This window comes from Narcine bancroftii, chromosome 3 (assembly GCF_036971445.1).
Source record: "Narcine bancroftii isolate sNarBan1 chromosome 3, sNarBan1.hap1, whole genome shotgun sequence".
Taxonomy (NCBI): Eukaryota; Metazoa; Chordata; class Chondrichthyes; order Torpediniformes; family Narcinidae; genus Narcine; species Narcine bancroftii.
The window spans coordinates 179,134,274-179,147,338 of NC_091471.1; the positions used below are offsets into that span (position 1 = coordinate 179,134,274).

General features: G+C 38.9%; 1 protein-coding gene across 1 annotated transcript in view; it reads right to left on the bottom strand.

Annotated features, from left to right (window-relative positions):
* Positions 1-3,810: 3,810 nt before the first annotated feature.
* Positions 3,811-13,065, bottom strand: part of LOC138757901 (cytokine-dependent hematopoietic cell linker-like) — a 121,372-nt gene continuing 112,117 nt past the window's right edge. Inside the window, exons 14-16 of the mRNA XM_069925993.1 lie at positions 10,551-10,628; positions 10,111-10,266; positions 3,811-4,098 (exon numbers count right to left, since the gene is read on the bottom strand). Of these exons, the coding sequence (XP_069782094.1) occupies positions 3,970-4,098; positions 10,111-10,266; positions 10,551-10,628 (363 nt within the window). The 3' untranslated portion in view covers positions 3,811-3,969. The remainder of the gene's footprint in view (positions 4,099-10,110; positions 10,267-10,550; positions 10,629-13,065) is intronic.

The window sequence follows — 13,065 nt, forward strand, 5'->3', positions numbered from 1 at the left end:
AGCTTTAGCTTCTAGCATAACATCTGGTTATGCTCCATCCTGCATACAATCAGAAACTGATGAGGTTGAACTGATAGTGAAGATGAGTTGATTAGGGGAGGAAAAAGAGCAGCTTTGTGACTGGTGTCAGTTGACAGGGTGATGTTCAAAGACAGTGACAAATCTGAAAGGATGTGCCACAGTGGTTACTGACTATATCAGGAAATGTGTGGATAAGTGTCTTCATATGAAGACTATCTGGGTGTATCCTCACCAGAAGCCACGGATGAACCAAGAGATCTGCATACAATTGAAGACCATATCTGTGGTGTTCAGATTAAGAGATGCAGAAATGTGTAGAAAGTCCAGGCCATTACCAATGCAAAGAGACAATTCTGGACTAAGCTGGAGACTCGGGCAACTTGACAGCTATGGTAGGGGTTACATGCCATCAAATCCTATAAGGTGTAAAAGGCAGTGTGATTAACTGGGATTGTATATCCTGGGCAAGCTCAATGTATTATATCCTTCAAAGGGAAAACAATGAAAAATCCTCACAAGCCCCCATAGTCCCTGGTGACTGTGCTCACAGTTTCTGAGTGTGATGTGTACAGAACCATAAGGAAGGTAAAACCTTGAAAAACATCCAGTGTAGATAGTGTACTTTGGCAGTGTCCTGTCCTGACCTACTGGCTGGAGTTTTTTGGGGAAATTTTCAACCTTTGCAACAGTCAGATATCCCCACCTGCTTCAAAGGAAGGTCCATTTTTCCAGTACACAAGAAGAACAAGGTGACCTGCCTCGACAATGGTCAACCAGTGGCACATCTGTCATGATGAAGTGCTTTGTGAGGTTGATCATGGAGCAGATTAATTCCTATCTCAAGAGGGACCCAGACATATTTCAATTTGCCTTTAGTCACAACAGCTCAATGGCAGATGCTATCTCATTGACCCTCCACATCATGTTAGATCATCTGGACCACAAGTACACATGTGTCAGGCTGTTGTGCATTGACTACAGCTCAGTGTTGAATACTATCACACCAGCAAAACCATAGACCAAAGTAAGAGATGCAGGTCTCAGTTTGTCCTTCTGTAATTAGATGTTTGATATCCTCATGGACCCCATCAGTGTAAATTTGGAACATTACTTCCTCACTGTTGACCATTAACATAGGGGAGCCCCCAAGGCTATGTGTTAGCCCCCTGAAATCCACCAATTTCACTCTTGACATCACCATTGCTGAATAACAAAATGATGATTCAGAATACAGGAAGGAGACTGAGAATTGGGTTTGGTGGTGCCAGAACAACAATCGTGCTCTCAGCATCACCAAGACCAAGGAGTTTATTATTGTGAATTTTAGGCTGAAGGTCCATGCACATGTGCGTATTAATGGGATGGAGGAGGAGAGGGTTAGTACTTTCAAGTTCCTGGGAGACCAGTCAAGGGGACAGCACATTGAGGCAACCATGAAGAAATCACACAAACCCCTCTATATTATTAGAAGTCTGAGGAGATTTTGCATGTTGCGCTGTGGAAATTATATAGACTGGTAGCATCATGGGTTTGTTTGGTAATTCAAATGTCCAGGAATGCAGAAGATATCAGAAAGAACCAAACATAGCAAGGTCCATCACAGGCTCCAACCTGCCATCCATTGAAGACATTTATGTGAGACCCATCCTCAAGAAGACAGTCAATGTCATAAAAGATCCCAATCACCCTGGTCACCACCTATTCTCAGAAATACCTCTAGATAAAAGGTACAGAAACCTGAAGACCAACATTTCTAGGTTCAAGAATAGTTTCTTTCCAACAGCTACTTGACTCTTAAACCTCTCCTTCTTTCACTACTCTTGGACTGCTTCGACACCATGAGGACAGTCTGGATATTGTAACACCTTATTTTTTTCTTGCTTGAGGGTAACTGAATATCATCTACTTGTTTTTTTGTATTTATTATATTCTTAAATTTAATGCATGCTATTGTAGTTTTTAAAAATGAAGTGCCTGTAAGAATTTTGACACAGATATACATTGTACAATGTGCATGACAACTGATTTTCTCACCGCTGCAGCAAATTTCTTAGAATTCTATAACACAGTGATAAGGTCCAAGAGATTTGACCACTCTTAATCCCCAAATTTTACTTGGTGCTTTTGTCTTTTTTTTTGTCTAAAGTCAACACTCTTTCTCCTTGGTCTCTATTATTTCTTGTTTGTTTTAGGATCTTTGGTTTGGAAGACAAATTCTAAATATGCAAGTCAAGGAAAAAAATGTTCACCCACTTTGCCAAGCTAACCCCAGATATATCTGAAAGAATCAATCTGAATTATTCACATCATTCCAATAATAAATCAGAAGATAGTAACCCAGCTGTATTATAGCTAGATTGGATTTTTACCCATACCATCCTCTTTTGGAATCACACCCAAGTGACCCTTATTCAGTGCGAAATGGTGGCAAATTATAAGACCTTCACTGCTAAATCAGTTCTTCCCCAAAATCCCTGAGCATACACTTCTTCAGTAAGGCAATGCGGACCAAGACATTTGGATAAATCTTTATATGTTAATCCAGAAACACCAAGCCCATGACTGGTTTCTGATAATGTCTCACCTGAACTCCCTCTGCATAGCTCGAATCTAGGAAATTCCATTTGGGTGAAAATACCCAAACATTGCTCAAGCCTTAGATCTTGATCCTAATATTCATGTAAAATATCTTTAATCTATCAAACAATGGAACCACAAGAACATTTTAAACCTCATTTGTATGGAGGTGGGATATATAAATCAGATATGTAAATGCATGTATTGGGCAGAATGTTAAAAAAATTAAAATAAATATTTGAACTTTCAACTTTGAAATGGTTTACATTCCCTACCTGCTGTGATGGAGTGAATTAAACTCCTTCCTCTGTATCATTAATCTTGTTCTAGTCCAGCACATTAAGCATGTACTCCATCACTCAATGGAGCTTTCCTTTTTACTTCATAGAAAGGAAAGTGAACACTGTGTAGGATGAGCCATAAATTCAAAATAACTGTCATATATGTTCCCTTTACACAGCTTGTGTGACCATAAAAAGATTGGAAGTTGTTTCAGCATCTGGGTACACCAGTTCCTGATATTTGGTCCATTGATTTATATTTAGCTGCATGGGTGCAAAGGCATTATTTGCCCTAAACATGATTATTGATGCATGAAATAATAGGGATTGATGGTGATCTGGAGAATGATTTGGCTTTAAAAGAGTTCCTACACAAGATTGGTTGTTTCTTACCCCTGAAATGATTAATTGCACATCCATAAGGCCTGTATATTCAATGAGTTCTCAAAATGCAATCCCAGGTGCTCAGGTACCTGTACCATTGTACCAATTTAACTCGGCATGGTCAGTACTGATGATCGCAAGTAAAAGCATCCCAATGCTTGCATTGTGAGATCAAGTATTATTCAGTTTCAGGCATTTGGTGAAATATTCAATCTAAACAGATTGCTTAATACGAATACATCACAAATATTGAGTGGCACCCTCTCCTTGTGTTTTAAATAATGCAGCAATTCAAATTCTAACTCGTTCCATTTTAATTTTGATGATGTGTGTTCACTTCATTATTTCACATTTAAACAATGTTAATATGAGGAATTAGGAAAAGGTTCCTTATATTACAAATTGACTCTATTTGTTGGTACTAATAAATTCAATAAATATTTTATGTAGTGACCAAAATAATAAGGCAATTTATACCAAATAAATAAACATTTATTACTTCTGTGCAAAAAAACGACTAGTTTTCTCATTCATATATTTCCTGTATAATTGCATCTTTAATGAAAATGAACATCTGATTAATTTTAGAAGCTAACACAGGTGCAGTAGGAACTAGTCTTTATTTACATTAAAATATTTTAGCAGAATCAAATGTGCAGTATAGATATGCAAGGATACAATGCTGAAACATAACGTTCTCAGTTTCTCAATGCAGCATCAATGGAACAGTTAGGACGCATAGTTCTATTTGGCTTCCTGATTGATCCCTTCCATCAATTAATCGCAATGGAATATTTTTGTGATTTTCTATTATTTGTGGCACTGATTCAAACACCTAAGAGGATGGAAAATAGATTTCAGTTTCAAAATATTGCAGAAGAACCCAAGCAGAAAGGATTAATGCACAAGTGTCCCTTGGACATTTTCCCATCTGAACCTTTCTTGAAGAGTAAGCTATCCAGAACTGGGAACTGCCTACTAAAATGATAACTTGAAAACAAAAATTTTATCTTTGATGGAAGTCTAGTGGTAATGCCATTACAGCACTCTCTAATTAAAAAAGAGTTGCTAATAATTGTAATGCCCAAAATATTAATTTAGCTCATGTTTGAAATCAGATCATAATGGCCTGGAACGTCGGTTTGGTTCTGATCGTTCTTTCTTCTTGCATGTCTGCCTCAAATGGGAAAGGAAAATGCCAAAATCTTGAATTTTCAAATGCAAGTTGCAGTGCGCATTGATAATGTTTTGGTTTTAAATTAGCTAGATTCCAAGTCCATCAGCAAAATAAGAAAGCTACTGATCAAGCTTTTCTGCAGATTTTTCTGATGACTTGATTTGAAGAAGATCTTAACATTTTATAATGCAAGTGGGCATTTTCTGAAGAGTTATGATACACAAACCATTTAATTTATAATGCACCCTGAAATAAATATAATTATTAATGGGTTCAACATAGTTAAAATCAATAACCTTTGTAATGGGCATAACACTTGCTAGCAAAGCACGAAAATTTGTTGACACAGTGGTCAAAGTAAAAACACACACAGCTGGAGAAACTCAGCTGGTCAAACAGTGTCCTTTATATAGCAAAGGTAAAAATACATAACCGATGTTTCGTGCTTGAGCCCTTCATCAAGGTATGGGAAAGTGTTGGTTGATATCTGAGCAAAAAGATGGGGAGAAGGGGTGGTCGCTAGGCAGGAGGTGATAGGTAGAGAAGAGAGGGAAGGGACAGCAGCGATCAAGGGGAGGAGGGATGACTAGGTGAAGGGAGGGGGAAGGGAAGTGGGGAGGGAGAAGAAGAAGCAGGTTAGCAGAAACTGGAAAAGTTGTTGCCATCTGACTGGAGAGTGCCCAGATGGAAAATCAGGTGTTATTCCTTCAATTTGCAGGTGGTCTTGGTGGAACCGTGCATAAGGTCATGAACAGACATATGAGTGTGGGATGCGACACAGAACTGAAATGGTTGGCCACTGGGAGTGGATGGAGCAAAGGTGTCCGGCAAAGCAATCTTCCAATTTGCAGCCAGTCTCTAAAATGTAGAGAAGGCCACCAAAGGAGCACTGGATTCTGTAAATCAGTCCTGTCAATACAGAGGTGAAGTGTTGCTTCACTTGAAAGGCTCATTTGGGACCCCAGACTGAGGTAAGGGAGGAGGTGTGCAGCCACAGGGAAAGGTGCCGGGGTTGGAGGGGGGGGCAATTGGTGGGGAGGGCTGAGTGCACGAGAGAATTACAAAGGGAGCGGTCCCTAAAGAAGGCAGAGAGGGGGGAGAGGGGAAGATGTGTCTGGTAATTCCTAAGGATAATGTGTTGGATGCAGAGGCTGGTGGGGTGGTAGGTGAGGATGAAGGGGATTCTATGTTTGTTACAACTGGGGGTAGAGGGGGCCAGGGCAAATGAACAGGAAATGGAGGAGATGCAGGTAAGGACTGAGTTGATAGTGGTGGAGGGGAAGCCACATTTGTGGAAGAAGGCAGACATTTTGGAAGAACTGGACTGGAAGATCTCATCTTGGGAGCAGATGTGATGGAAATGGAGAAATTGAGATAAAGGGACAGGGTGTGAGGAAGTGTAGTCAAGGTAGTTGTGGGAGTTAGTGGGTTTGTAATATATGTCTGTGGAAAGCTTGTCTCCCAAGATGGGGACAGAGAGATCCAAAAAGGGGAGAGTGTTGTTGGGGATGGACCAGGTGAGTTTGAGATCAGAGAAATTGGCTGCAAAGTGAGTGAAGTTGTCGAGTTCATTGTGGATGCATGAAACAGCCCCATAACAAACATAGAACCTCCTTCATCCTTGCCTATCACCCCACTAGCTCTCCTTCCCTTCTCCACCTATCACCTCCTGCCTTGTTACCACCCCTTCCCCCCATCCCCTACTCTTTGGTTCGGACACCTACCAACATTTTCCCATACCTTGATGAAGGGCCCAAGCCTGAAACCTTCGGTTATGTATTTTTACCATTGCTATATAAAGGGCACTGCTTGACCTGCTGAGTTTCTCCAGCAGTGTGTGTTTTTACAACACTGTTGCTACAATGCTTATATTTTATGGTAAGCATATTTTTAGCTGTACTTACCAAATGACATCAAGTTACTGCTTTTAAATACATCGAGTTATATTCTGTCACTTAACATTTTAAACAAAGATTGCCTCGAATGTATGTCTGGTTGTAAATGTGAAATGGACTATATAGTGGGATAAGTACGGCATATTCTCTCTGAAATTCATTCCATCGAAGTAAATGGAATCAGTTATGGAGACAGTATATTGGTTTGAAGCAACTACATATTTTCATTTAATACTACTGACATCATGTAAATTACTAGGCGCACATTCCACAATGCTGTCCGTTTGCATTGATTCATGATCATATTTTTATGCTTATTGACATATTAACAGGGCACACTTTCAAATTGGGCACATTTTGGGGTATAATTTGTATCCAGGTTGTCAATTGTGCCAACAACAGAAACATTATGCCATCAAGGTTGATTACAAAGACCGTTTGTTTTGTGTTATTGACACACCATATCAGGTGACTTCCAATGACATAAGAATATGCTATAGTTAAATAGTTTGGGCGGCATGGTTGGTGTAGCGGTTAGCACAATGCCTTTACAGTGCCAGCGATCGGAACCAGACCAGGATGATTCTGGTCTGTGCTATCTGTAATGAGTTTGCACAGTCTCCCTGTCTCTGTGTGGGTTTTCTCTGGAGGCTCCGGTTTCTTCCCGCCATTCAAAATATACCAGGGGTGTAGGTTAATGGGGTGGAAATTGTGCAGTGTTGACTCTGGGCCAAAATGGCCTGTTACCATGCTGTATGTCTAATTTTAAATATAAAATATATTTAAATTTAAAAGTTTTTAAAAATCATACATTCTAAATAGTTTCACGTGATGACCTTGTTTGTTCAAGCCCATGCCTGGCTATTTTCTATTTGAATATGAAACAAACAGAACATCATTGCGGTAAACATGGAGCAGCTGCATTGGCATCTCGATGTCAGGAGCCTTTTATTAATCTGAGTCCTCACAGACACCGTGCATATTGTCGCACATAGCCTGTTGCCTTAGCAACACTATTAGCTGTACTTCAATGTTTTGTTGCATACGTGCGGCAGCTGGACATTGGCTCTTCAAAATGACTTCAGAGCAATTGGAGTGAATTTCGTCTGCTGATCTGACAGACTCACTTGATGCCTTTTAAGGATAAGTGGTTCAGTGCAAATTCAGGGAAAATGAGATTCAAGATACATTCAGGCTCCATACAATGGAGCATAAAAATAGACACTCTGCAATTAAATGCTCAAAGAAAATGATTTGACAACCAAAATTGTACCATTATTTTTACTTCTTGCTGTCAATATACTGAGGAAAAGAATAACATTCTTGTAAAACAAAAGAAGGATGTTGCTTTAGTTTAAAAGAATGCTCCTTTAAGACATGAATTTTGCATTATACCGTTGCTATGAACATGTGCAACAATAGCACAATGTGAGGAAAGCCTGTTTCTATAAATAGAAAATAAAAATGACAGTGTTTGATCTATTTAGAAAATATGTACGATTTATGGAGTTTTAGATTAATTTTTTTTGCCTATACTCTAATAATGAAAACAAAGCACCCTCAAGTTTGATACATCCCCATATTGGCAGGCCAATCATTGCAGAATTTATACCATTCCACATTAGGCATTAAAAAATTTCATAATTCATTTTTAAAATACTGTATACATATGACTATTAACCTGTCCTATTTGTTTGTGGGATCCACTAGTCAATGACATGAATGCAGAGACAGGATGGTAAATTTTAATGTGTGTATAATTCTGAATCAGGACTTATTATTGACAAAAGAAGCTTTCTCGAAATTGAAGGTTATTTTCTGATCATCATAAACACCTGCTTTTGATGAACACAGATAAACAATGAAAACCTGCCACCTAGATTAAGTAGAATTATCCAAAAATAAAAAAAGTACCATGTTGCATATAAAATATAAATATAACAATTCTGTACAGGAATGCTATGACTGAATTATTATTACATCTTACAGATTCTAGAACATGAAGTAACAATCTGCAGGTGGATCTCTGTGGATCGAGCTGCATCAGTGGGAAACAAAGACTGGTCAATATTTTGGACTGGAACCCTTCACCCAGACTAAGAGTGCAAATGGGAGATAGTCTGTATAATGAGGGCAGGGTGGGAGGGATTGGACAGGAGACAGTGTAGGAGTAGTGAAGCAGAGAAGGGCGAAGGATGACATCCAGCCGCAGATGATTGGGAGGTCCCAGACAAGGGGAGTGAGAGACAAGAGAAACAAAAGGGTCATGTGGTGGAAGATGAGTCACACAGGGTGAAGGTAAAAATTGGAAAGGAAAGAAGAATCTCATCTTTTTATTTCTCTCTACTCTGTAATCTCCTGTCATTCTCACATGAGATATCAGCACTCTTCCCATCTCGGGTTGAGCAATCCCAGATTGAATTGCTCCATTACTGGCAGTTTGTCCTCAGTTGTGAAAGGCTTAAGATTGGAAGGTGCTGCCTGGGTTCAGATATATAGGGTGCATCAGGCCTGAGCTGCAACTGGGAGAAAGGTGCACTAAAGCCCCAAATCAGTGGTGTCATGGTTGGGGCAGGGCATTGAAGGGAAAGCAAAAGAATATGAAAGGAAATTTGGCTGAACTTAGGGGGTCCAGGGAGGGGAACAATTTGCATACCAACTGATTTTAAACTTCTCAGATACTGAGGGTTGGGAAGGGGTTATAACATCACGAGGCATTGATAAAATAGTCAGAATCTTTTCCCTAGAGTAAAAACATCACATACTAAAGGCTATGTGCTTAAGGTGAGATGAGAAGATTAAAGGGGATGTGTGGGACAAATATTTTACACAGAGTGTGGTAGGAGCTGAGAACATGGTACCAGGAGTAGTGGTGGATCAGATACAATAGTAGTTTTTAAAGAGGCTTCTAAATAGATACATGAATATGAAGTGGTGGGAAAGATACCTCGAATGTGCAAACACCAAATTTTTTGTTTGATTTGGAAAACCATGTTTGGTGCAAACTCATGGGTTGAAGGGCCTTTCCCTGTGCTGACATCATCTTATGCCGGGGATTGCCGGCCTTGACCTCAAGTACAATCCCTGGCATCTGCAGATGCTGGCGTTGAGATCAAGCAAGTGTGAAATAGCCAATTACATTGCAGGCACTTCCTATTAAAGGTAGAACAGGCCAAACACCAGGGATAAACCCTCGCAAGTGTGGAAGTGTTTAGTGTCCCAGTTAGGAGTAGTCTCATGTGAAAGGCCAAACCCCCAGTCCTATTCCAAGACACTGAACAGCCGATTTACTGGGATGCAAGTATGAAAGGCGCTTATCACTTACCAGATCCTGCCACTCCTAATTTTACTTTCTATTTTCAGTCGTAATGTAGTGCCTCAATCCAAAATGTCAATTATCTCATCCTTTCCACAGATGCTGCCTGACCCACTGATTGTTTTATTTTTGTATGAGGACTGTTTACATGCTTTACTTCAATGAACATTATCCTGAATATGATGGATTGCCTGGCTATCCAGGTTGCAACTGAAAATGCATAAAAGGTGCAGAAGTTTTTATTTCCTTTTGAGTTTTACACCAGTTCCCATAACAAAGTTCAGAACTCTCTGTGCTATGATTCATGAAGGAAATATTACTTTCATATTAACTTCAGTATGGAAATAATTTCTAGGTTTGCCCTTCATAAACCAAATAACTATGGATTTGACAGTAGCTTATAGGATGCTTGTTTACATACTACTGCAGACAAAAGCAAAGAAAGAGCAGAAAACTTACATCATGTCCTCTGAGCCCACTCCCCAAAGCATACTGTTTGCTTCTCTCTAGGTAGCGTATTTGAATGCTGTAAACTTTATAGTTGTTGTACACCAGTAGCACATATGGCTTATCAGGGATTCCTTTGGAACTATCTCTTACCAGAAATGCTCCATTCTAAATCAAGAGAAAATAAAAATAAGTTAATTAAACCAGTCAGAAAATTAATAAACATGAGATTTCTGACAGTTGTGCCATAAATAATTTATTTTGTAAATACAATACCCTGAAATTATTTCCTCGATGAAATATCATACCAGAAAGCTTATACATAGAAAAGTTATAAATATAACTCTCGAGAACATTTTGAAAATGTTTCAACAGATGCTTTTAAAATGTGGCACTGAATTTGAAGGCATGCAGCTGACTGACCATTAATTTATAAATGTAACAGAATTTACCTTGTTGTAAATTCTCAAAGCTTCCTCTGCTTTATGGCGATTACAGGTACCAATATACCATCTGTGTCCTTCTAAATCCTGAAGTGTTTTGAGAATGCAAATAGTGAATAATAATTTAAGCATTTAAATGTAACATTTTAAAAAAAAAACTTTTGTTTCTGCATTTTTCTAACAAACAGCATGATGTGAACAGGTTCAACGTTGTTTATGACCTTAGTAAATACACCCAATTGCAGGAGATATATGTATTTGTAGATATATCTACAAATATATGTATTTGTTCTTTGATATATCATATAGGACAGGACAGCATAACAAATATCAAAAGCAAAACTTACATTAGTTAAAAGAATCAAACAGAAATCAAAATTCTTTGGACACATCATGTGAAGAGATACTTTACAACATTTAGTTACAACTAGAAAGTTGGAAGGAAAAAGAAGCTGAGGCAGACAGGATGAAAATGATGGATGGATTAACAACATGGTTAGAGACAGGGGAGGCAACAAATACATTTCAGAGGGTCTGACTCTGTGATAGATAAAGAGACATGATCGCCTATGCCAAATGGCAAGGCACCTGAACAAACAATATAGTGTGTGTGTGTGTGTGTGTGTGTGTGTGTGTGTGTGTGTGTGTGTGTGTGTGTGTGTGTGTGTGTGTGTGTGTGTGTGAGAGAGTGTAGGTGTGTGAATGTGTATATACACACACACATATATACATATATATGTATACATGCACAGAGTATATACACACACACACATACACACACACATATATATTCCTATGTAAATATATGAAAGTTAATACATAAAAGTGCTGGAGATCTTAGCGGACTAAGATATATCATAAATGATTATGGCCTGAGACCTTTTTCAAGGTATGAGCAAAAAGCAGGCAGGTATTGAATAAAACAGAGTCGGGGAAGGAGGGAGGAAGGGGCAGGGGAGAAGCACAGACCAACAGCCAAGAAGGCATAGGTGGACATGGATAGGAGGGCAGGAGAGAAAAGGTGAGAGTTGATTGGGAGAAGGATGAATGCAGAGCTGCAAGAAAAGAGAAGGTTATAGGGAAAGAGAGAGGGAGATAAGGAAAGGGAGCTGCAGGATAGAAGACATAGGGATAAGGAATGAGAGGGTTGCTGTGGGGGGTGGGGGAATGTGTTAGTGTGCTAACAGATACAAGAGAAATTGCTATTATTGCCATTTGATTGGTGGGTGCCCAGATGGAATATGAGGTGTTGTTCCTTCACTTTGCAGGTGGTCTCAGTTGGGCAGTGCATGACATCATGGAAGGAAATATTGGCATGGGAATGGGGAGATCCATCAGGAGATCTCTGCTATTAATGAGGCAGCTTCCCAGTCTGCACCCAGTCTCTCTAATGTAGAGAGGCCACAACTGGAGCACCGGATGGCGTAGTGACCTCTGCTGATTCACAACCTGAACTGTTGCTTCACTTGGAAGGTCTGTTAAGGCCCTGAATGGTGGTGTCACAAGAATAGAATTTCCTCCATTTCTCCTCCCCCTTCTCTTTCTCTCTCTTTCATATTCTCATCTCTCTCCTGAATGACAGATCCCTTATTTTGAATCTACAGCTACTGTTTCTAGATATCCAAGCCTGGGGGAATGTTAATTTTTTTTCAATATTTTTGTTAAGATTGAAATTTCACACCCAAAATTACAGAGTACATACGAATAAATGTTAAAAGTCAAGAAGGTAAACTACCCTTAAATCATATCATTTTATCCAAGGTTCCCCACATTTTAATCAAATAGATTATATTGTACTGATAATTTATTATAAAAAAAGAAATTTAAACCCACTACCAAGAAAGAAGCTGTTTGGCCAAAAAAAGGAAGACAGAATTCTTATCAGGGTGATAAATTACTTCATTAGTCAACAGTTCTACCTTCATAACAAATCAAAGATTATAAAAGTAATTCATAAAGGGTCCCCACAATGTTTGAAAATCTGAATTCAAATCAGAAATTGAGCATATAATCTTCTCTAAATTTAAACATGACATGACGTCACGTAGCCATTGAGCATGAGTATGCGGGGTAAAGTCCCTCCATCTGACCAACACCGTCCGCCAAGCCATAAGAGAAATAAAAGCTAATACATGTAGCTCAGATCCCATTAAAGTTATGTCACTCTCTCCAACACTACCAAATAAATCAGATAGGGGATTAGGTTTAAAATAAACTTTCAAAAGTGCAGAGAAAATTTGTAATACTTTGTTCCAATATTTCTCAAGACTCTGACATGTCCAGAACATATGAATTAATGAAGCATCCCCATTGTTGCATTTATCACAATAAGAAGATATATGCACATAAAATTGATATATTTTGACTTTGGACATGTGAGCCCCAAGAGCTACTTTACATTGTAGGAGAGAGTGGCAAGCACATAAAGAAAAGGTATTAACCAATTTGAAAATTACATTCAAAGTTTCTTCAGAAATTAAAAGCTGTAGGTCCTGTTCCCAGGCTTTTTTAATTTTATCTGAGG